The sequence below is a fragment of the Chrysochloris asiatica genome, unplaced genomic scaffold (assembly GCF_000296735.1).
Source record: "Chrysochloris asiatica unplaced genomic scaffold, ChrAsi1.0 scaffold00155, whole genome shotgun sequence".
NCBI classification, from domain to species: Eukaryota; Metazoa; Chordata; class Mammalia; order Afrosoricida; family Chrysochloridae; genus Chrysochloris; species Chrysochloris asiatica.
In genome coordinates, this window is record NW_006408673.1 from 6,331,547 (window position 1) to 6,357,332 (window position 25,786).

Here is a 25,786-nt window from a genome sequence, read left to right on the forward strand (position 1 = left end):
AAAAAACATTGCTACTACTGTAGGACCTAAATATAAATTCTGTTTAAGAATTCATGCCTTACAATTACTTTACAGTAGCATTCACCACACAACAATGAATGATTTATGTACCATTTTCCATCAATTAAACAATAATACAGTGTGTGGCTAACTGGCTCCATGAACAACTGTCTCCTTTTCCCCACGACAAGAAGAACTGCATGTCCAGCTACTATTACTAAATTATTTTTTTTAATCAACGATTCTATAGAAGAATCATGGTCAAAGAGAGAAAATGCAAAACAAAATTCCAAATTATCATAGAATACAGATCCAATATAAGATGGATGAAACCCTAAAATTATTGCTATGAGCTCACCTTTAAATCTTAAACCTTAAATCAAAAATAATCCCCTGAAGTCTTCTTAAAACCAAATAATAGTTTAATTAACTAGTAAACAATGTTTTTCTACCTTGAACATTTTGCTCTTTCAAGATCTATCTATAAGGGACCAACTTGACAACAGCAACTCAAAAGGTAAGACAACAAACTTAAAGGGCAGTGAATTTCTGTTAATTGAAAAGAAACAGCTTGGAAAAGGAGGGTGACAATAGTTCTATAGCTGGAAGAATGTAAAGTGTGTCACCAAGTAGCACATGTACAAATTATTGAACTGGTATACATTTGGCTGTGAAAATTTCAACAACAATCAAAATATATTATAATTTAAAAATACTAATACTATTTATTATTATAAATTCATTCAAAATAGAAAATACATTAAATGAGTCTTAAATTCTAGCACATCAATTGATATTTTTCTTATGTAAGAATCTACCCATATTTTCAAGTTCATCTTACTAAAATTTGATGTATTAAACTCTTACCGCAACCCATTCCTTTGGTCAAAAGCAGGAATCATAGAATTTGGATGTTCAGACATCAATGCGACAAGCAGTTGTAGGACATCCATTAGATTGTCATCCTGAAATTATTTTAGAAATTCAAAAACAGAATATATATATATATATATATATTGTATTTCAATATATAATAGTTTTCAAAAAAAAGAATTTTAACTTAAAACAAATAAATATATATACTATACTTAATTTTAACAAACTGAATTCAGTTTACAAACATATATTTATGCATATAATAATTCAATCCAAATTACTCATCTCTGGATGAGCAAAACTCTGAACACAATGGCTCCAACAGTGGCCTAAAATACATCAAAACCTGAGAGGACAGCAAAACACCATGTACGGTTTCATTCTGTTATACGTGATTGCTATGAGATGGAACCAACTTGACAGCAACTAACAACAACAAAAACAGCATAATACAAAATATATTCTTCTCCAACACCATAAGCCAAATGCATAATTCACCTACAGTTCTCTTTTTCCAATGTCCAACTTTAACATACTAATTAGGTAACTGAAAATATTATGGCTTGTGTCAGATGCACCTTAGTCCTCAAACTGAATCTTTGCTCTTGAGCACTTTAAAGAGCTCTTCTGCAGCAAGTTTGCCTAATTTCTTGACTTTAGCTACTTTTGACAATTTCAATCTTTTCTCCATTTATCATGATACTTTGTATTGGTTTAGTTGTAAAGTGTTTGTTTCTTTTCATTCAGCTGTAATCCATACTAAAGGCTATGATTTTTGATCTTCATTAGTATATTAACACCTCTTCGCTTTCAAGTGAGCAAGGCTGTATTATCTGCCTATCTCAGGTTGTTAATGAGTCTTCTCATTAGATGACATGCTTATCTTCATATAATTAAGTTTCTATGATTATTTGCTCAGCATACATACTAAGTATGGTATAAGAATACAACCGTGGTATGCAACATTTCTGATTTTAAACCATTCAGTATCCCCTTATTCTGTGTGAACTGTTTCTTAGTCGATAGGCAGGCTCCTTATGAGCACAATTAAATAATCTGGAAGATACATTATTCGCAATGTGATCCACAGCTTGCCATGATCCACACAGATGGCTGTCTCTGAATATAATCAATTAAGGATAAGTAATCATCTTTCTGGTATTCTCCACTTTTAGTCGACGTCCATCTGAGGTCAGAAATTAGATCCTTTGTTCCAAGTCCTCTTCTGAAAAAGGCTTGAATTTCTGGCAGTTCCTGTTGATATACTGTAGCAGCCATTTTTAAATTTTCAACAGCAAAATTTTACTTGCATATTATATTAATGATATTGTTTGAAGATTTCCTATTCAGTTGGATCACCTCTCCTTGAAATGGACACAAACATGGATCTCTTCCAATCAGCTTGCTGAGTAGCTTTCTTTCAATTTTTTTGATATAAGCACCACAGTGCTGCATCAGTTTGTTGAAATATTTCTGCTTCTAGTCCATCAATTCCTGGAGCGTTGTTTTTTGTCAATGCCTCCAGTGCAGCTTAGACTTCTTCCTTCAATACCATCAGTTCTTGATCACATGCTACCTCTTCAATTCTTTGAACATTTATTTTTGGTTCTGTGACTCTGTGTATTCTTTCCATCTTCTTTTGATGTTTTCTGTAGCACTCAATATTTTACCCATAGAAAACCTTCAGCATTACAACTCGAGACTTGGTTTTGTTTTTGTTTTTGTTTTTTCAGTTCTTTTACAACGAAAATTTCTGTTCTTCCTTTTGGTTTTCTAACACCAGGTCTTTGCACAGTTCACTATAATACTTGACTTTGTCTTCTCAAAAAGGCATTCAAAATTTTCTATTCAGCTCTTCACTGTCCTAATTTTTTGCACTAGCTAAGGAGCTCTGGTAACGCAGTGGTTACGAACCGGACTGCAAACCACAAGGTCAGCAGTTCAAAACTACCAGCTGTTCCACAGGAGAAAGATGAGGCTTTCTGCTCCGTAAAGATTTACAGCCTCGGAAACCCTGTACAGGGTCGCTATGAGACGGAACTGACTCCACAGCACATAGCCACCACCACCAAATCTCGACACAGGAAAGTAACTTACAAAGTCTTGTCTGAAATCCACTTTGTTCTCTTCTTTCTTGCCTGTCTTTTAAATGACCTCTTGTTTTCTCTCAGTATGATGTTGCTGATGTCATCCCACAGCGCTTTCAGTCTGTAATCATTAGTGTCTAATTCATCAAATCTATTGTTTACATTTTTATTATGAATTGAGTGATCCTTTACATGAGAGACCATCAGCTTTACACTCATCCTATCGTATTTAGTTTCATTGCAATAATTACAATCTCTTCCATGCATCATCATTCAACAGTATTTGTTTCTATTCCCTGTTTGTTTGGGGGGAGAGGGGGTACACAACACTCAGGAATATACAATCATTCAAATGCCCAAAGGGCATACCCTGCAAGCCCACCACTTGGCTACCAGCACACAGCCACTCTCCTTCTGAGTCTAGAATCCCCATCCACTCCCTCCCTCCACATCTTCATCTTTGCCTCCATCTCTGGCATCACTGCTTCACTGGATAGGATCCCACACTCCGCTCTTCTCCCTTGATGGCCCCAGGGTCCTCCACTCCTGGACTGAGAGATCAACCACTCCCCTCTTGTTACAAAATGCTTACCTTTATATTTGCAACAATCACAATCAGTCCTGATAACAATGATTCACTACTGAACCACAAGAGTCTTATCCCATCTCCTTTCACCAGCCCCATCTAGACAGGGTGAAAACCACTCAGTAGAGAGCCAACTTTCCCCTTCACCCTCTGGAACTAACTTACCTCTTGAAAACTTATAAGCCAGTTACTTTGTGCCTTTATAGCCTCCCATTTGAGGTAGCCAATGTCTAAGTTGCCCATCCCTGTCAGCCCTTTGTACAGATGGTGTGGGAATAATCCTTGCTGCGAAGATTCCTTTCCTCTTTTAAGCTACTATATCTACATGTATAGGTCAAGTTAATCAAACTGTAGTGTATTACACTTTTCTTCCTCTTCTTTATTCTTCTAGTTGAGTTCTGATCATCCAGCATTGAAGCTAGGTCAAATGGGTACTATCTGCAAGTATGGGCGTCATTATGCACCTCCTCTCACTCTGTATAAGCTGGATGCTTCACTCTCCGCTCTAGCCCTCTGTGGTTAACTCCCTGTCCATGGGCTCAGGAATCCCCAGGTCTCACCACACTGCTGGCCAACCAGGTCTCACTACAGGTTGATGGGGATCTATTAAACATGGTCAGACTCAGTCCACATCTTCATTGTTGCTTCTTCCCCACTTCCCCTCATCAGTAGACCAATGTGGTTACCAGCAAGATTACGTGCCTGATCATATATTCCCTTTGCATTTCAGTCTTGGAAGGGGATTTGTCCTGAAGGGACTTGATTGCTTGTCTTGATGGCTCACCTGCTAACAATTCGTTTTTGTAGTAGCAATCAGACTGCCATTTTTGTTTTTTTATTTTTCCTGCTGGTTTCTTTTCTTTTTAAAGCTTTTATGTGAATGATGGAGTCCTGGTGTAGCACTGTGGGCTACTGCTCTGGGCTGCAAAGTCATTTGAACCACAAGTTTGGTGGTTCAAGCTCACCAGCCGCTCCTTGGAAACCCTACACAGGAGTCGCTGTTGGGTCGGCAATGACTCAACAGCACTTAAAAACAACAATTGTGAACTGAGTGGTAGTTTATATGGGAGAACATTGGTTTTGCACTCAAAACCAACAGGATATTTTGTTTCACTGCAATGATTACAATCCCCTCCATGCATCATCATTCAACAGCATTTGCTTCTCTTCCCTCTGTTTTGCTTTGTTTTTTGGATGTACACAAAAGCACTCAGGAATATATAATCATTTAAACAAAGGGCACATTCTGCAAGTCAGTCTCCTGCCCATCAGCACATTATTCTGATGAGTCTAAGAGTCCTCAGTTCCTCTATCTCTCCCCATGCCTTCACCCTGCCTCCATCTCTGGTGTCGCTGCTTCTCTGGTAAGGGTACCATATAAAGTTCTGCTCATGCTCTACATTCTTGCTGGTCCTAGGGTCCTCTGTTCCTGGAATGTAAGATTAATACTCCCCCCTTTTTGTTACACAACTTCTACCTTTATAATTGAGACAATTGCAAATTATTCATGATAACAATTACTATTGAATCAAAAGAGACCTATCCCCATCTCCTTAGACCAGACCCATCCAGACAAGATGAAAATTATTTGGTGGGGATTTTACCTTCCCCTGCACACTCTAAAACTAAACTCCCTCTTGAAAAGTTGTAAGCCAGCTACTTCGTGCCTTTATAGCCCCCCATTTTAGGTAGCCAATGTCTAATTTGCCCATCCCTATCAACTTTGTATACAAAGAGGACAGGATTGATCCTTGATGTGAAGACTTCTTCCCTCTCAGTTGGTATTTTGAGCTACTACATCCATAAGTATAAGTCAAGCTCATTAAACTGTAGCAATTTAAACGTGCTTCCTTTATCAAATTTCTTTATCTTCCTCTACTCGAGCTCTGATCATCAGGCCTTCAAAACTAAGTCAAAGGGTACTATCTGCAAGTTTGGGCATTCTTGTGCATCTCCTCCCACTTCATATAAGCTGGACGCTTCACTCTCAGCTCTAGCCCTCCATAGTTACGGCAGTGTCCATGGGCTCAGGAGTTCCCAAGTCTCCCCAAACTTTGAACCAACCAGTCCTCCTCTCTCTTATCTTAAGGTCGACAGGAGTCTATGAAAGTGGCAACCTCAGTCCATTAACTTCATTACTGCCTTTCCCCGACTTCCACTCACATTCAGATCAATGAGGTCACCAGCAAACTTACATGTCTGCACATGTGTTCCCTTTGAGTTCCAGTCTTGGAGTGTAGTTTGTCCCTTATGTTTATAAAAGGTATTTGCAATGAAAAAGTCACTAGTGTTACAAAATTCTATCATACATTCTCTATGATCATTTCTACCAAGGCCAGGTCAACGAGATTCAATGGAATGTGGTTGAATTCAGCCCATTTCATCATTGCTGCCTTCCCCCCTCTTTCACTCACCTGTAGACCAATGTGGTCATCAGCAAGCTTACATGCCTGCTCATGTGTTCCCTTTGAGTTTCAGTCATGGAGTGTAGTTTGTACTTAAGGGACTTGATTGCTTGCCTTGTTGGCTCCCCCAATCAAAGTTATTCTTAAGATGTTCTCTAAATTCAGGTGAGATACATTCAAGGTTATATATTTGGCTCTCACTAAAGCTGCATATAAGTAACTGATGATGTTCCTTTTCCACAGTCGGTCCCTTGCCTTATTTTTTGTTGTTATATTTACAATGAAGAAGTCACGAGGGTTGCAAAATTCTATCATGCAATCTCTACTATCATTTCTACCAAGGCCATATTTCTAACTACTTTTCCTTTCCCCTTGTTTTCAACCTTCACATTTCAATCACTAGTAATTATCAATACATCTTGACTGCAAGTTTGATCAATTTCAGACAGAAGTTGGCAGAATTCTTCAATTTGATCATCATTGCTTTTAGTGGTTAGTGCATAAATTTTAGTAGTAGTAGTAGGAACTGGTTTTCCTTAATCATATGGATGTTATCCTATCACAGACAACATTATACTTCTAGATAGATTTTGAAATGTTCTTTTTGATGATGAATGCTACACCATACCTCTTTAATTTGTTGTTCTCAGCATAGTAAACCATATGATTGTCAGACCCAAAATGGCCAATGACAGTCCCTTTTAGATGACTAATACCTAGGATATATCTTTCTTTGTTCCATTTCATTGCTGACAACTACTAATTTTCCTACATTCCTACTTTGTACATTCCATGATATGATTACTAAGGGATGCTTACAGATGTTTGTCCTTGTTTTGAGTTGTGTCCCATCAGCAGAAAAAGGTTTTGAAAGCTTTACTCCATTCACATCATTGCAGTCAATTCTTCTTTGAGGGAGCAGCTCTTCCCCAGTCGCATTTGAGTGAGTGTCTTCCAACCTGACAGTTTAACATTATGGCACAATACCTGACAATGTTCATGTGCTATTCACGTTTTAATCCTCCAGCATTATATCTGACAATGTTTCACTGTTCTTCATAAGGTTTTTAATGACTAACCATCCAGAAGCAGTCCATCTCTCCTATGTCATAATCTGTCTTAGACTAGAAGCTCTGTTGAAACCAGTCTACCCTGGGTGACCCTCCTGGTATTTAAAATATTAGTGGCATAGCATCTTGAATCACAGTAACACACAAGCCACCACACCATAGTATGACTGACTAATAAGACGAATGGTGGGGACTCTTTGACTATGATAAACCAAAACCAAAAACCTAACCCACAACCATCAAGTCAATTCCAACTCATAGAGACCATTAAGCCTCCTCTTTCTCCCTTGGAGGGACAGGTCATTCAAACTGCTGTCCTTGCGGTTAGCAGCCCAATGTGTAACCCATTATGCCACCAGGACTCCTTACTAAGATATAGATTATTTACATAGTAAATTCTTAATAAAATAAACAAAATTCTACACTATACTACAGGAGTTCATTGAGATGAAACAACTTGTATGGTTTACTTAAGGTAGAGCTGATGATTTTGCCTGTAAACCGTCACACAATTCACAAAAAAATTTTTTTTCAAAATTAATATGATGGAATTTTTCCCTTGTACTTAGTCAAGATTTCGTAATATACACTCTACTAAATAGTAGTTTTTTGAAGAATATTTATGAATGCATCAAGAATTGGAGAAAAGCAAACCTGATGCTTTTTGTTACCATTAGACTTCGTAAACGAAACAATTTGATGACACACAACACATACAACTCTTTAAGAAAATCTACACAGTCTTTGTGGAATATATGAGTACATGGAAAACATTAAGTCAAATATGGGGCAACACTGACCCAGGATATCAAGAGAGAGCTATCTCTGTTGCCCTGCCTCTTTTTTGTCTTTCACAGTGTTCATATTCTGCTATGAAAGCTATTTGAATATGTAATTATTAATAAACTAAGTACATGAACTAGAGCTAGGAGACTGAGCCTTTGGGGGAGTAGTATTTTGGAGGGCACGCAAAACCCCTGAAAGAGCAGAATCACAGGGAAGAAACGGATAATTGTGAAATCCAGCTCATTTCTTGTAACATATTTTGGCCATGTAGGGTTAATAAGAAAACAAAAAGATAATAATAGGTTCTCAGAAAATTCAATTCATAAATCATCAAATACTATATTATGACAGAAAAATCAAAAATAAATACCAAATACTTTATTCAAATGCGGAAAATGATACAATCAAGAAATGTATCCATTCTTTTCTACCCCAAGTAAGAAAAATCAACATGAAGATCACCTCTCATTTCAGTGATGAAAGAAGGTACTATTACATAGTACAATAGATATTTACGAATTCTTAAGAAATTATAAGAATGTAAATTATCATTAATATGTTATATTTTACATGAAATTCCACTAATTTCTAAACATTTATAATGTATTTAATCAGACTACAAAGTCAAACTGAATTTGACATGTTAATACCTTTTCTTGAACACACACGCATTCATTTCAACAGACTTTCTGTCAGTCTTTCAATTGCATAATTTTATATGCTATTAAGAATGAGTTATTAAAATTGATAGTATTTTGACATGAAAACCAGTGGGAAGATTTTGTTATGAATTTTTAAGACCAATCATTTTTATTATTTTTTATCCCTTTAATAACATAGCCCTTGGAAATCTACTTTGTTTTGCTTGGTGGTGGTGATGCTAAGTGCCATCAAGTCAGTTCCGACTCTGCAAGACAGTATAGGGTTTCTGAGGAGTAGCTGGTGGCTTGAGCCACCACCTTGTAGCTAACAATCTGGTGCTTATTCTATAGCACCACACCAGGACTCCATGTTTGGTATACAATACTATTGAGTGACATTTATTTAACACATTCAAAAATCTTTCATGATTATGCTCAATGCAGAGCCATCTGGTGGTAATAAAGGATATTATTTCAAAGACAGTTGCTACGATTTAGTAGTAGACAAATTTATGATGATTACAGACACATCACTAACGAAGATTAATTTTTTTAACTTTAAAACAAAGTTTAAAAGTGTATCTTCAAAGAATAAAAACCCAAAATATTAAATTCAAATGTTACCTCATGCATAGTGAGTAAATAATTAAGAATGGCTTGTAGTTCATCTTCCTTTACTCCAGAATCCTTTAAAAACATAATACACATATTATATGTTTACACATAAAAAACTATTTTGTAAAAACTGAAACTGTACATATAGATTTATCAAGTTGATCAGCTGCTATAAATATGAAGAGATAATGAAACATATAGAATCTAAATTTTAAATGTGGGGACCCAATGGCGTGCATTATATAAGACAGTGTAGTAGCGAGATGGATTGGCAAAGTGGCAGCATCAATGGGCTCAAGCGTGGCAGCAATAGTGAGGTTGGCCCAGGATCGAGCAGTGTTTCGTTCTACTGTGCATAAGGTCACTAAGAGTCAGTACCGACTCGATGGCACCTAACAACAACAAAGTAGTCAAAAGAGGTAAGACATCAGTACCATGTTTTAACATAAATGGAGTCCTGGTGTGGTACTGTGGGTTAATGTGCCAGAATGCAAAGCCATTTGAACTTGCAAGGTTGGCAGTTCAAGCTCACCAGCTGCTCCTAGGAAACCTTATACAGGGTTGCTGTGTGTCAGAAGTGACTCGACAGCACTTCACAACAACAATGGTATTAATGTCTAGTAAATCTGCAAAATTCTGAAATCAGCAACACTACCTAACGACAAATAAAAGTATTTTCAACCTATCACTCCTCTAATTTCAGATGGCAATTTTTCAACTTAACATTGAATTCCAAGAATAATCAGTTATTTTAATTATCAAGTTAAGCTACCAAGAAAAAGCCTCAATCTCAAAAAATAACAAAAAGAAAGAGAAGACACCAAAGTGAAAAATAAATACATCCTTAGAAAGGATCTAGTAATAGAGATAATCAAAGGAAAAAAAATTATAAGTGAGAAAAGGTATCTGAATCGGAAAGATATACTAAAAGGTGCTGTTGAAATAGTATTATGTGACAGCACAGGATCACATCACAAACAATAAGAGATAAAACAGGAACATTCTAAGTAAAATATTGGCAGCAAATAGATTTATATATTGTTGTTTTTGTTGTTGTTAAGTGCCACTGAGTCAGTTCCAACTCATAGGGTTTCCAAGGAAAGGCTGGTGAGTTTGAACCACCAGCCTTGTGGTTTAAATTGACTTTGCGGTACAGTGCATTATCCTGCAGCACAACACCAGGACTCTAAATTACATGTTACTATCTTATAAAACCAAGAAGAATACTAAATTTTACTTCATATATAAAAGAATACAAAGGGACAAAATATGATTATTGACAAAAGCTGACACACTTATCAGGTATATTTATACAAGAATGTGATTTCTCTTAATCTTAATGTCAGGAATAAGAAGTCCCCTAAAATGTAAGCTCCTTGGGGAGCTTTGTTGGCTCCGATACTACCAGAATCAAGAATAGTGCCTGGTGCATAATAGCACTCAATAAATGTTTGCTGAATATAAGAATGAATATATTTGTTCTCCAACATAATCCATATATTACAATTATTAGTCTTCAACTCTAATGATTTTTATTCACTTGTTGTTGTTAGGTGCCATCGAATCGGTACCGACCCATAGTGACCTTATGCACAGCAGAACGAAATACTGTCCGATCCTGGGCCAACCTCACTAATGTTGCCACGTTTGAGAACAGTAAGGAAAATAAATGAACAAGTATATTTCAAAGGATCGTCCCATACACATTCTCATAACAGAGCAAAGAGTAAATAAATCAAGACTGCATTTTATGTGAAATTATGAATTACAGTACACAGCATGCTACATGATAAACAATGTGGACTTACCTTTGTCACTAATTGCTTAATGAACATCAATAAGAACTCGCGTAAAGAAAGTATTTCTTTCTCATTAGGTCGTGGTCCATCTTTAACAAAAACACAAACATGCATACAAAGAAAAACTCAGTATTTCAAAGATATCAAATCTGTTTAGTAATCGTAATATTTTTTACCATTTATTATAAGAAATGTAAAGGTCAGTCTTGAATAGAGTGACCTCCCTTTTATGCCTCTAGAAAGTCAAGCATAGAATCTCACATGCAATTAACTGCATATGGAATCCTCCATATGTACAAGATATTTTATGTTGAAATTACAATAAAGAAGTTTGTTCACTGAAAAGGGAAAAGAATTTCTAAAACATAAAAATGAGGTTACAAATAAAACATAATAAGAAAAACAGTATTTAAAGGTTCTTGGAGATTATCATTATGACAACATTGGGTTAGCAAAGGAAAATCTGAACTTTAATACCGATGTTATATGTGAATTGAGAATGAAAAGAACTTTTTTGTACTGTACCACTGTGTAAGATAATATAAAAATCTCAAAAGCACACCTAGCCACACAGTACCATTCCTGAAAAAGGGAATCATTTTGTTGACTATCTTTAACATCACCTCCTCCTCTTGAAAAACTCCCTGGTAACACATGGCTCACATTAAGTCAATTTTCATGTCTCCAACACATAATTCCCAAGTAGAAAGCTTTTGAAACTAAACACCCATTGTTTTAAGATCCTAAATGCAGTACCTGTTTGCCTCACATATTCTACAATTTTTCTCCCACTAATCACTATTTACAGCTAGTTCTAAAGACCACCAAGGCATAGGACCACCATGACCTTGAACAGATCAATTAGAATAGGAAGAAAATAGTTTAAAATTAATTCCACATGATGATTCCTGGGCAATGAGTAGGGTACAGAGTTGGAACAGAATCACAAAGTCTATCCAGCTCTCTCACATAAAGGACAAGACTTTCAAAAAGTCACCACTCAGTTATAAAATCAAGAACAAAATACAAAACTAGCATCCAAAACAGGACATGATCTACCTGCAGAAAAAGATGTCATCATCAGGAAATTCTGATCTGCATCTAGATCTGCCACAACATTGTCAATTTAAAGAGTTCATTGTCAATTTAAACAGTTTTATGCATATAGCTACCATATTCTCTGAAAGAAGTGTTATTGCAAAGTGAAATAAAAAATAGTACAAAAATAAGAAATTTTGTCTTCACAAATCACTGAACAGCCGAAATCTTCAACAACACTCAGACATACACTGTTTGATTCTCCGGCATCTAGTTCCTGATTTTAAGCCTCCACACTGAATTTTCACCAAGGCAGGATTTACTTAGAGCCTATGTGTTACAAGTCATTGCTTAAAATGCTTCAAAGAGGTAGATGCTCTTCTAATGTGAGGATATTAAGTTGGAGCTGTTGCCTATACAAAGGAAGAGAATATGTGAAAACAAACAGCATAAAAGAGAAAATGAAAGAAGAAACAAACTTAATGCTAGGGCTATCATCTGAAGCACTGTTTCCAACTGTACCTAAAATTAACAACTTATACTCATATGAGCTAAATAACTCCCATTTTTAATTTAAGCCACGTTGACAAAGGTTTTGTAATATAGAGGTGCTGGGAGTGGTGGTGGTGGGTGGAGGGGGGGCTTCAAAAAGTTCATGTGAAATGGAATTAAAAGGTAATGGAATTATTCCATGAAATATTTTAAGTCCCTTTGTACATACAACCCAAAGAGACACTTTTGGCAAAATTATTTGACCATTTCAAAACTGTGAAACTGATAAGTACATAGTATTCTTCAGTTAAATCAGTCCTAATTATGCAGTAATATAATTTTGGAATTTTAGATACCTCCATTGCCCTAAAAATCGAGTATATCTGGAAAACTATCTGCAATGAATCTTATTGTGAAAAATGTTCTCGGCATCAACACTAGTAGTTAATTTAAATTTTGTTATAAATTCAGCATCTTAAAACACGTATCCCAGTGATACTTGCTCCACAAACAATTCATACCATAACAAAAAACATTCTCCCATAAAAATGCACACATACTTAAGAGATATTATGGGTTTGGTTCTAGACCACAACAATAAAATAAAAACCACAGTAATGCAAGTCATACAAATTTTTTGGTTTCCCAATGTGTATTAAAAGTGGTATTTACATTGTACTGTTAATTTTGTTAAGTGCCATCAAACTGGTTATGATTCATAGCAACCCAGTATAGGGCTTCTGAGGAACACTTGGTGAGTTTGAACTGCCAATCTTGTGAACAGCAGTTCAGTGCTTATCCTACAGCCCCAAGCCAGGAGTCATTTGTGTGTCTGTGGATATAATAAAACACTGCACTATAATCCGTTATTGTGTGCAATAGAATTATTAACATTTTGAAATATTGTGAGAATTAATAAAATGTGACACAGAGACATGAAGTGAGCACATGCTGTTGGAGAAATGGCACCAACTGACTTAACGAAGGGTTGTCACAAACCATAAATCTGTAAACAAAACAAAACAGAGTATCTGTGAAGCCTAGTACAATAAAATGACATATGCTTGTGGCAAGCTATTAATCTCTATCAACCAAAATTTAAAACAAATTCATAAAATGATCAGCAAAAGGACTTTCGGGATGATGAAAGACAGTACATGGACCCTCTACCACAAAGACACAAGACACACACACACACAAAAAAAAAAAAAAACAAAAGATGAAAATTCTGGCACCTTGAACTAAAAAAGAAAGGATAGAGAGGTGGATGGAATTCTTGAGGAGAGGAGCAGAGCAGGGATGGTGACAGAGGGAGACTGACTGGTGCTCGGCTAGCCAGACCTGGCTCTACCATCTTGTGAGCAGCAATGGCCTGGCACAGTGGATTCTCCTGGGCAACGGGAAAGATGCAGTTCCTTCTTTTTCTTGATGCTCCTTAAATGACCAGAGGTGTGGCTGTCTCCCACACTCATCCACCCCCTATACTCCAAGAGTACAGAGCCACGTGGTTGGGAGCCACACCAGTGTGAGTCAGGGGCTGGACACACTATTTGGGATGCTGCTTTGATGCCTGGATTCAGGTGGGCTTCGTTTCAGATCTACTAAGCCTACAGAGTCATCAGACTAGCATTTAACCACTCATACTGCTCCCAGCTTCCCTGTGATCCTAACAGACACTGAAACCAGCTCCATGTCAAAGGCCCCCAAGAACTACTTTGGATTAACTGCTCTGAATATACATAATACCAAGGCAAGGAGGAACTCCATCCATAAGACCAAGGCAAGGAGGAACTCTATCTAGGTCCAGGAACCTGGCTGTCACATCCCTCCCACAACCACCTCATGAGCTCTATGAACAGAGATCTCTCCCCTCCAGATCCAACAATTGAACTGTTTTTACAAACTCAACTCCAATAATGCCCTGGAAAAAAACAGACAATTTTAGCTCACAAAAAGAAACAAGAGACAATGGCTCAAACAAATAATCAATATGCACATACAGAAAACATTTCTGAAAGAGAAAAGGTAATGGAACTAAATGAGAAAGAATTCAAAAGAATGTTAATTAGGTACCTTCAAAAGACCCATAGGAAGATTAAGGAAAGCAAAGAGAACACAATAATAACTTAAAAAGAATCAGAAAAACTGTAATTACAAACAGAATAAATGCAAATTTGGAACAACACAAAACCTGCAAACAGAAGATTTATATTAAGATCTGCGAAACAGACAATACATTGAAAGGACATACGGGTAGATGCAAACCAATGGAAGCCCAAATTAGTGAGCTTGAAGACAGATAAATCTCTCAATACTAGTATGCTGGAAAACAATGAAAAAATCCAAAGAAATCCTAAGAGCTATGTGGACACCATGAAAAGGAGCAACTTAAGGATGCTTGGGATTCCAGAATACAAAAATAAAAGCACAGAGAATTTTGTGGAAGACTTGTTGGAAGAAAACTTCCCTAACATCATGAAAGATGAGAAGATAAGCAAATAAGAAGCTGAAAGAATACCAAACATGACAGATCCCAAAAGAAAACAATAGAGGCATATCATAAACAAACACAAGGAAAGTACCATAAGAGCAGCTTGAGACATATGAGAAGTTATCTACAAAGGAAAACTAGTAAGACTTTAACTTCTGATTTCTCAGCAGAAATGATGCAGGCAAGGTTGCAATGGGATGATATATACAAAACTCTGAAAGAAAAAGATTATCAACCAAGAAATATACACCCAGCAAAGTAATCCCTTAAATATAACTCATAATATGGTTGAACCTGGAAAACATTACATTGAGTGAAATATATAAATATTGCATAAGACCAATGTTATAAATTTTTTTTAAGTTTTATTGATAAAAGAAACAATCTATGATAGTTACAGGGGTAGGGGTGGAAGAAAAATTATTCATAGGCTAGAGGGTAGACACATGTTAACATGGGTGACAAGGCAGTCAATACACAACAGGAAGGTTAGCACAGGAAAGATGTAGGTAGTGGGAGGTACAGGGAAGAATGAAATAGTTAAAGTGAATAAAGATAAATGTTTTAATCATGGAAAAATTAAATAAATTACAGGGTAACCTCATAGAAAAATAATACACCTTCACAGCAAAATAAAAAAGGAGACAAGGATTAAACATTAACACAACAGGAAAAAAAAAATGGAAGGAAAATGAACAAACAAAAAGAACTCATCATAGAAAATTATGTAAAGCAAGGAATGCAGCAGCACCACACACACAGAGAAAAATGACAACAATTCATATCTATTGATAATTACACTGAATGCAGAATGGATTAACTGTACCAGTCAAGAGACAAAGAGCAGAAATGGTAAGAAAATAGGATCCTTCAATATTCTGTCTACAAGAGACATATAAAAAAGATGGAGGCAGCGTAAATACCCATAAAAAGAAGAATGGTTAAACAAAGTTTGGTACATACACAAAATGGAATACTACAAAACATTGAAGAATAATGATGAATCTATAAAACAAACCTTACAACATGGTTAACCTGGGAGGACATTATGCAGAGACACATTAGTTAATCACAAAAAGGACAAACACTGCCCAGTGAAATAGGCCTAATGCAAAGCCTTTATAAAGTATAGGACCTTAGGTGGAACCCTGAGTCCCATCCACAACCTTGTGAGGTGAGACATTCCCACTAGAAAGGACAAGCTGACTGGAACAGCTACAGTGACAGAAGATACATCTTCATGATGAACCTGACCTATACTCAGAGCGCTAGTTACTCTAAATACCAACAGAGAGGGAAAGAGTCTTCAAATCAAGTATCAATGCTATCCGCTCTGTGCACAGGGTAGATAAGGACGGGCAACTTAGACATTGGCTATCTAAAATGAGGGGACAATAAAGGCACGAAGTGACTGGCTTACAAGGTTTCAAGAGGGAGCTTAGTTTAAGAGGGTGGGGGAAAGAAAGAGACCCCACTGAATAGGTGTCATCTTGTCTAGATGGGTCTGGTGAAAGGAGATGGGGATAAGATTAGTAAGATTCAATAGTGAATAACTGTTATCATGACTAATCGCAACTGTCACACTTGTAAAGGTATAAGTTTTGTAACAAAAAAAGGGGAGTGGTTAATCTTACAGTCCAGAAACAGAGGACCCTAGGACCATCAAGAGAGGAATGCATAAATAGAATGTGGGACCTTATCCAGAGAAGCAGCAGTGCCAGGGATGGAGGCAGAGATGGGGGCATGGAAAGGGGGAACGGCTTGAGGACTCTAGATTCATCAACCAAGAAGAGAAGGACTAAGAACTGGTGGCCAGGAGCAGATTTGCAGAATGTGCCCTTTGGAGATGTAAATTATTATATATGCCTGAGTGGGTTTTTTTGTTTTTGTTTTTTTTTAAAGAAGCTAAAGTAGATAGGGAGAAATACTTTTAACTGATGGTATATGGAGGGGATTATAATCAATGTAATGAAACAAGTTATATGAATTGTTGAATGTGAAACTGATGATGTACCCTGTAAACTTCACTCAATCCACAATAAAAACCTTAAATTAAAAAAAAAAAATAAATAAAATTCTAAGATTAAAAAAAAAAAGGACATTGTATGAGACCAATGTTGTAAAAGCTTTAAAAAGGTTTTCTTGATAAAAGAAACAATCTATGACAGTTATTGGAGGAAGGCAGTAAATTATTGATGGGCTAGAGGGTAGACACATGTTAAATGGGTGACAACAGGCAATAAACAACAATAGGTAGGTTAGCAAAGGAAAGGTGAAGGTAGCTGGAACCACAAGAAGGAATACAATGGTTAAAGTGAACAGAGGTAAATGATGCTAATTATTGGTACATGGAAGGAACTGCAATCATGTAATGACTTTTGGTGAGGCACTGTGGGATCAGCACTTGTCTGTGAACCACAAGATTGTCAGGTCAAAGCCATAAGCTGTTCCTCGGAAACCCTATACAGGGTTGCTATGAGATGTAACCTACTCGCCGGCACTTCATGACCACCACCATATGAAGTGCAAAAAAAAAAAATGAATGTTAAGTACATGATCTGTTGAATGCAAAACTAATGATCTGCTCTGTAAACCTTCATTCAATTCACAATCAAAAGTTAAAACAAAAAAATTACCAGCAAAATTAAATTTTGCAATGGCATATAAAACTTCCATAATAAAATTATTGGGTAAAACATAAAAGAAAAAAAAAATTCAAATGTTCCATATATAAGAGGGGGCTACAAAAAATCTGTGGATAAATTTAATTAAAAGAGAATGGAGTTTTCCACTAACGTTTCGGACCTCCCTCATATAACATATCATATTGACAAATATAATATACCTAATCCTTTTGGGGTGATACCGCTTCGATCCAGAGGATTCACTGCCCAATAGTAGTACTTCAATGTGTGAGTGATGAGAAGCACTGTTCCAACTCTCCGAATGGCATTGTATATATTGACTGTACCAATGAATTCCGTGGAAAGATAAGCGTACAGTGTTAACTGAACCTAGAAAATCAGAATGAAGAATTTAAATCAAATGAGTACACTAGCATTTTACTTGTTACCTATAACGCCCTTTTTAGATTATGTTAAGTATACTTTTTGCAAAAAGAAAGAATGTAAGCACAGTAATCATTACACATCACACCGAAACACAAAACATCATTCCTTGGAAAACTAAACCTGGTAATTTCTTATTTTAAAGCAGCATTATGGATACTCCCAAATAAATCTAAATTTTCCCACCATGCTTAATTATTCATGAGTATGTATAATTTCTTTAATATAACTTCCTATCGATAATATGCACAGCCGTTAAAAATATATTTTTTGGCTGTTTACTAGAAATTTAAAAGTTGCAATAACATGAAAAGAAACAAAAGTAGGAGTAACTCATATAATGAAAACCATACAAAAAACGTAGAAACTGTCTTGAAAAATACTAGAAAAACAGAATTTTCTTACAATAGCTCATTATTAAGAACTCCTAAAAACAACTAATCTAACTTTTAATCTAGCATTCTGGAGACCTGGTGCGGTACTGCACCATAAGCACTCGACCATAAGGTCAGTTTGAACCACAAGGTCGGCGGTTCAAACTCACCAGTTGCTCCTTGGAAACCCTATACAGGGTTGCTATAAGTTCAACCGACTTGACGGCATATTAACAACAATCTAGCATTCTAATCCTATCATTACACAGTCTCTAAATTTATATGTCAGGTTTTCCTTGGATTAGGAAATTATCTTCCTAAACTCATTTCTAAATACCTAGTATAAATAAATTTTAAAATATAAACTTTTACTATGTACAAAAAGTTACCATGCAACAAACAAATCGCTTCCCTAGAAAACCCCCTTCCAAGACTAAGACTCAACGGAAATGCACGCTCTATTGGTGACCACACACATCGCCGATGGGGGGAAGTGGGGTAAAGGCAGCAATGAAGCGGCAAGCTAAACCCTACAATGTTCAGTGGACTTCTGTGGACCCAGTTGGGGACTGGGTTGGCAAGCAGTGTGAAGAGGCCTGGGGACTCTTGTGCCCAGAGACAGTGGTGTGGCCACGGAGGACTCGAGAGGAGAGTGGAGCTACCGGCTGACGGGAAGAGAGGACATATGTACAGGTGCGCCCACACTTGCAGATTATACCCACGTGACATGGACTGGATTACTGGATGATTGGAGCTCAACCAGGAGAGGAAAGAAGCGGGGGAGGAGGGGGAAAGTAAGCTGATAAAGTCTGAGGAACTTGGAACTATACCTATGGAGCAGCAACTCAAAAGAGGGAACAAATCCTCACAGCAAGAAAAAGTCACACTCCCACACACACACAGAGTGGACAGAGAAGGGCAGCTTGGACATTGGGTACTCAAATGGGGAGGGGGGGACTTCAAAGGCAAGAAGTGACTGGCTTACAAGTTTTTAAGAGGGAACCTAGTGCTAGGGAGCATGGAGGAAGGCAGAATCTCCAGTAGGTATTATTCAATCTGTCTGGGCGGAGCTGATGAAAGGAGATACAGATGGGTAACTCATGATACTGCAGTGAATAATGCTTATCAGGACTGATTATGAGGGTTGGAAATGCAAAGGTAGAAGTTTTGTAACAAGGAAGGGAGTGATTGATTCTCCAGGATAGGAGTGGAGGCCTCTGAGACCAACAACAGAGAAGAGCCGAGAGCGGGACCCTACCCAGAGAAACAGAGATGCCTGAGATAGAGACAGAGATGATGACATGGAGTGATGAAGCGACTGGGGACTTTGGACCCAGAGAGGGAAAGGGACTGTGGGCCGAAAACTGGGGGAAGGAGGGGGAAGTGTACAGAGCGGGTTTCTGGGATATACCCTTTGGTGGTAGAGGATGCATGGAGGGGATTGGAACCATGGCAGTGAGATGATATACGATGAAATGAATATAAAACTAAAGTTCTCCCATGTAAACTATCATATAATTCACAATAAAGCATTAAAAAAAAAAAAAGTTAAAGTGCTACCGCATCTGTAGGAGTCCTGGTGTGGCACTGTGGGCTAATGTGTCAGTCTGCAAAGTCGTTTGAATTGCACGTTCAGTGGGTCAAGCTCACCAGCTGCTCCTTGGAAACCCTACACAGGGTCGCCATGGGTCAGAATCGACTCGACAGCACTGAACAACAACAACCCCATCTGCATAGTTCATCTTAACCCAAATTTTAATCAAATTATTTTTCCAGTATGCACCAGGAACTATATTTCAATGATAGCAACAAAGAATATGATCAGTTTTAATCCACTCTAGTGTCTAGGCCAAGACATTTTCATTTTGCTAATGCTAATCAATATATTTTATAAACAAACAACTTAAGTAGGATATAAATACTCTGCATTGTTGTGTCAAGTTGGGTCCAACTTATAGTGACCCTTGGTTTCTGAGGAACAGCTGGTAAGAGTGAACCAATGACCTTGCGGTTTAAATCACCCTTTCAGTCTAGTGCTTATCCTATAGCATCACTCCAGGACTCCACATGCACCTATTTCTTATCATATTCAATTGTTTAAAATATTTATCTTCTGTGGACACTGAGAGCATTTACATCTTCAATCCTGCAAGGTACCTAGTATTATCTGATGTGACAGTTAAGATTTTTTGTATCAACATGACAGTGCCAGGAATCTCAGTGGTTGGCAACTGATATATAATCAATCATCCACCATGATGAGATCTAATACAATGTAATCAACTCCAAGATGATATCTGCTATGATTAGCCCATCAATTGAAAGGAAGTTTCCTTTGGAGTGTGGCCTAATTCCAATACACTGGACAGTCAGACAAAGCTTGCTGCTTTCTGTTGGGTCTGGATCCTTTATCGGGCTCATCATCCAACTTCTGTTCCTAGGATTTAAGCCAGTAGCCTTCTCTATAGCTTGCTGAAACTGGGTCAGCAGCAGCCTGAAACTTTACCTACTCAACTTGCCTGCATGCCACATGACCAGTCAATCTTGGTTCATTGGCCCTGCAAATACATGAGTCAGAAGCCTCCAGCTTGACATATGACCCAAGATTTGGGACTTGCCCAACTATACATGTGTGAGCCGATTCCTTGATATAAACTTCTCTTTGTATACATATATACAAGCTTCACTCATTTTGCTTCTCTAGAGAACCTGTAAGATACCTGATAGTTTCTTGTTGTTGCTGTTGTTGTTAAGTGCCGACGAGTCGATCCTGACCCATAGTGACCCTGTGTAGAGTTTCCTAGGAGCAGCTGGGGAACTTGAACTGCCAAGCTTGCAGTTCAAACGGATTTGCAGTCTGGCGCATTAATCCACAGCACCATACCAGGACCCCGATTATTTCTTTAGAGAAGCAAAATTCAGTATCTATCTTTCAGATGCCCTATAAACAAACAAGCCTAAATAAATTAGGGCCACAGTCAATGCTTCTACAGAGTAAAGACAATACACTGAGCAACTGAGGGTTCTGTATAAAATTGTAATTAAATATTATTTATATGCTGTAATCTACTGAATTGCTAAAAGGCAACATTATTTTGATATAATTACTGTTACTCAGTAACTATATCACGGATGGACTCCTGGTGTGGTGCTATAGGATCAGCACTTGACAATGAACCACAAGGTGGGCAGTACAATCCCATGTTGCTCCTCAGAAACACTACACACAGTCACTATAAATCAGCACTTAATAACAACAATATAAATGGAAAGAAAGTCCTAGTATCTTAGTGGGTTACAAACTGGATTGCTAACTACAAGGTCAGTGGTTTGTATGTACCAGTCACTCCAGGCTTTCTGCTCCCATAAAGATTTACAGCTTCGGAAACCCTATACAGGGTCACGATGAGTCAGACCCAACTCTACAGCACATAATTAACCACCACCACCACACCAATGAAATGAACAGACCTCCTTCACTTGTCATGTTTGACAAGAAACGCAATACAACCCTTTCTATGGCATTGCTCAAATTCCCATATATTTACTTTTTTTTCTAGTTCATGTCATTTATTCGGCAGACATTTACATCGACTATAAGTATAACATTGGAGTCCAGACATGGCCCCTTAGGAAAATGTACTGGACTACAAGGTCAGTTTGAACCACAAGATCAGCAGTTCAAACTCACCAGCTGCTCCTCAGAAACGTTATACAGTACAGGGTCGCTATGAGTTAAAACCAACTTGATGGCACTTAACAACAACATATACACAGCATGGTATATATTGATACCTAAATGCTATTATCATTAGGTATCAAGCCGCTAACTTGCAGCACACAACAGGAACACACAGACAGACATCCCTCAGTTGCTAAGGTGCAGATCAGAAAGAAGGAAAACACAAACTTAAGTTAAAAAGCAGACACTAAATACTCCTACAGAAATATGGAGTTCTGGTCTGGTTTGAACCAAAAGGTGGTTTGAACTACAAGCTCAAGAGTTCAAACTCACCAGCTGCTCTTTGGAAACACTATACAGGGTAAGTAAGTATCCATTGGAACTGACTCAATGGCACTTAACAAAAACAGAAGAAACATAAACAAGATTGTAAGACAATACAGAGTTAATTGCAAGTTGAGTGGTATAGAACTATGAACTATAAGGAATTCAGAGGCAATGAAAATTATTACAGAATAGACTGAAATGGTCAACAACAGTTTCACTAATAAAGAAGAAATTAAGGTAGACTTTGAAGACCAGAATTGGGATGGATGGAATAAGAGAGAAAACTGTAAACACAAACTTGTTAGGTGCCATCGGTCATATGGACTCATAGTGACCCTGTGGCAACCTAACAATTATTGCTATGTTTGAGCACACTGCTGCTGCCACTGTGCCAATCCATCTATTTAGGGGGGGCTTCCTCTTTTTCTCTGACACTCCACGTTACCAAACATGATATTCTTCTCCATGTACTAGGCCCTGCTGGACAGTATGTCCGAAGTAAGAGAGCTGAAGTGTGGCCATCCTGGTTTCCAAGGAGCACTCTGGCTGTACTTCTTCTAACACAGATCTGTTTGTTCATTTGGCAGCCCATAGTACTTTTAATATTCTCCTCCAACACCAAGACTCATATGCATCAATTCTTCTAAGGTCTTCCTTAGTCACTGTCCAACTTTCACATGCTTATGAGGTTACTGAAAATACCATGGTATGCATCATGTGCAGCTTAGTCCTCAAACTGAGAGCTTTGCTCTTAAATACTTTAAAGCAGTATTGTGCAGAAAATCTGCCTAATTCAATATATCAGTTGATTTCTTGACTGCTACTTCCATGAGTGATGATAGTTGATCCAAGCAAAATGAAGTGTTTGACAACTTCAGTCTACTGCCATTTCTATGGATGTTGGTTACTGGTCTGGTAGTAAGTATTTTTGTTTTCTTTATATTGAGGTATAACTCATACAGAAGGTTGTATCATCTGCATATTGCAGGTTGTTAATGAGTCTTCCTCCAATTCTAACGCCACGTTATTCACAGACAATTAAATTTCTTGGATTATGTGATCAGCATACAGATATAATAAGTATGGTGAAAGAATACAACCCTGGTGCACAACTTCCCTAATTTGAAATCATTCAGTGTTCTATATATGTTGTCCATAGCTTGTCAAGATCCATACAACTGAAAGCCTCTGCATAGTCAATATAGCACAGGTAAACATCTTTCTGGTATTCTCTGCTTTCAGCCAATATTCACCAGACATCAACAATGAAATATCTCATTCCATGTCCTTGTCTGAATCTGGCTTGAACCTCTGGCAGTTCTCTGTCAATGTGGGATTACATCCATTGTTTAATTTTAACAAAAATTTACTTGCATGCAATATTAATGATAATATCCAAGGAGCTCTGGTAGCGTAGTGGTTACAAATCGGGCTGCAAACCTCAAGGTAAGCAGTTTGAAACTACCAGCTGCTCCGTGGGATAAAGATGAGGCTTTCTGCTCCCGTAAAGATTTATAGGCTCAGAAACCCTGTTCAGGGTCACTATGGGTCGGAACCGACTCGACGACACTTAACAACATCCAATGATTTATGCATTCTTTCGGATCACCACTTTTTGGAATAGGCATTAATGTGGCTTTCTTACAGTCAGTTGGCCAGGTAGCTGTCTTCCAAATTTCTTGGCACAGATGAGTAAGTGTCTCCAGTTCTTCATCAGTTTGTAAAAAATTCATTTGTATTCCACCAATTCCTTGTGCCTTATTCTTTCTCAATTCTTCAATGTGCCTTAGACTTCTTTCCTCAGTATCATTGGTTCTTGATCATATGCTACACTTCTTGAAATGGATGAGCATCGACTGTTTCTTTTTTGTACACTGACTGTATTCCTTCCATCTTCTTTTGATGCTTTCTGTACCATGCAATATTTTGCCCAAAGAATCCTTGAACATTTCAAGTTGAGGTTTGAATTTTATATTCAGTTCCCACTTCGTGAGGAATTCTGAGCATGTTCTTGCCTTTTGGTCTCCTAATTCCAGGTCTTTGCACATTCTGTTATAATGTTTTACTTTGTCTTCTCGAGCTGCTCTTTTGAAATTTTCTATTCAGCTCTTTTACCTACTCATTTCTTCCATTTATTTTAGCATCTCTATGTTGGAAAGTAGTTTTCAGAGTCTCTTCTGACAATTTTGGTTCTTCCCATCTTTCTTATCTTCTTAATGACCTTTAGCTTTTTTCCTGTATGATGCTGTTGATGTCACTGCACAACTCTTCTGGTCTTTGGTCTTTAGTGTCTAATGCATCAAATCTGTTCTTCAGATGATCTCTAAATTCAGGCAGATTATGTTCAATTTCATATTAAGGCTTTCATGGACTTGTTTACATTTTCTTCAGCTTCAGTCTGAATTTGTATTTGAGCAGTTGATGATCTATTTTACAGTCTACCCCAGACCTTCCTCTGACTGATGATATGAAACATTTACACCACATCTGTCCTTAAATTTTGTCAATATGATTTCTATGTATTCCATCTAGTAGGTCCATGTGTATGTCTTTTAGGGTGTTAAAAAAAAGTCATTGCAATGAACAAGTCATTGGTCTTGCAAAATTCTATCATGTTATTTCTGGCATCATTCCTATCACCTGGCTGAATTTTCCAACTACAGATCCTACTTCTCGTTTCCAACCTTTGCATTCCAATCACCAATAATTATCAATATATCTTGATTATATGTTTCATAAATTTCAGACTGAAGAAGTTGGTAGAATTCTTCAATTTTATCATCACTGGCTTTAGTGGCTGGTGCATACATTTATAAAATAGTGGGATTAACAGGTCTTCCTTGCAGGCATATAAATATTATCTTGTCACAGACAGTGTTAATATTTCAAGACAGATCTTGATATGTTCTTTTTGATGATGAATGTAACACCATTCCTTCTGAATCTGTTATTCCCAGCATTGTAAATCAAGTGACTATCAGATTATAAATGGCCGATACCAGTCCATTTCAGCTCACTAACTGATGCCTATGATATCCATGTTTATGCGTTCCATTTCATTTTTGACGATTTCCAAATTTCCTAGATTCATACTTTGTAAATTCTATGTTCCAATTATTAATGGTTGTTCACAGACATTTCTCTTCATTTTGAGCTGTGTCCATCAGCAAATGAAGGTTCTGAGGCTTTACTCCACTTGCATCATCAACGTGAACTCTACTTTGAGGAGGCAGCTCTTCCACAGTCATATTTTAAGTGCCTTCCAACCTGACAGACTCATCTGACAATATGCTGGTGCTCTTCATCATGTTTCATTATTCAATATTCTGGTGCTATCTTACAGTGTTTCACTACTGTTCATTCATAAGGTTTTCAGTGACTAAATATCTGTAAGTAGTCCGTCTCTCCTTCCTAGTCTGTCTTCATCTGGAAGTTCATCTGAAACCTGT

At 37.3% G+C, this 25,786-nt stretch overlaps 1 protein-coding gene across 2 annotated transcripts in view; it reads right to left on the bottom strand.

The window, feature by feature from the left end:
• Positions 1–25,786, bottom strand: part of LRBA (LPS-responsive vesicle trafficking, beach and anchor containing) — a 944,588-nt gene that overhangs the window by 748,557 nt on the left and 170,245 nt on the right. For both annotated transcript variants that reach the window (XM_006870875.1, XM_006870876.1), the window contains exons 13-16: positions 17,732–17,900; positions 10,875–10,954; positions 9,076–9,138; positions 868–965 (exon numbers count right to left, since the gene is read on the bottom strand). In XM_006870875.1, the coding sequence (XP_006870937.1) occupies positions 868–965; positions 9,076–9,138; positions 10,875–10,954; positions 17,732–17,900 (410 nt within the window). The remainder of the gene's footprint in view (positions 1–867; positions 966–9,075; positions 9,139–10,874; positions 10,955–17,731; positions 17,901–25,786) is intronic.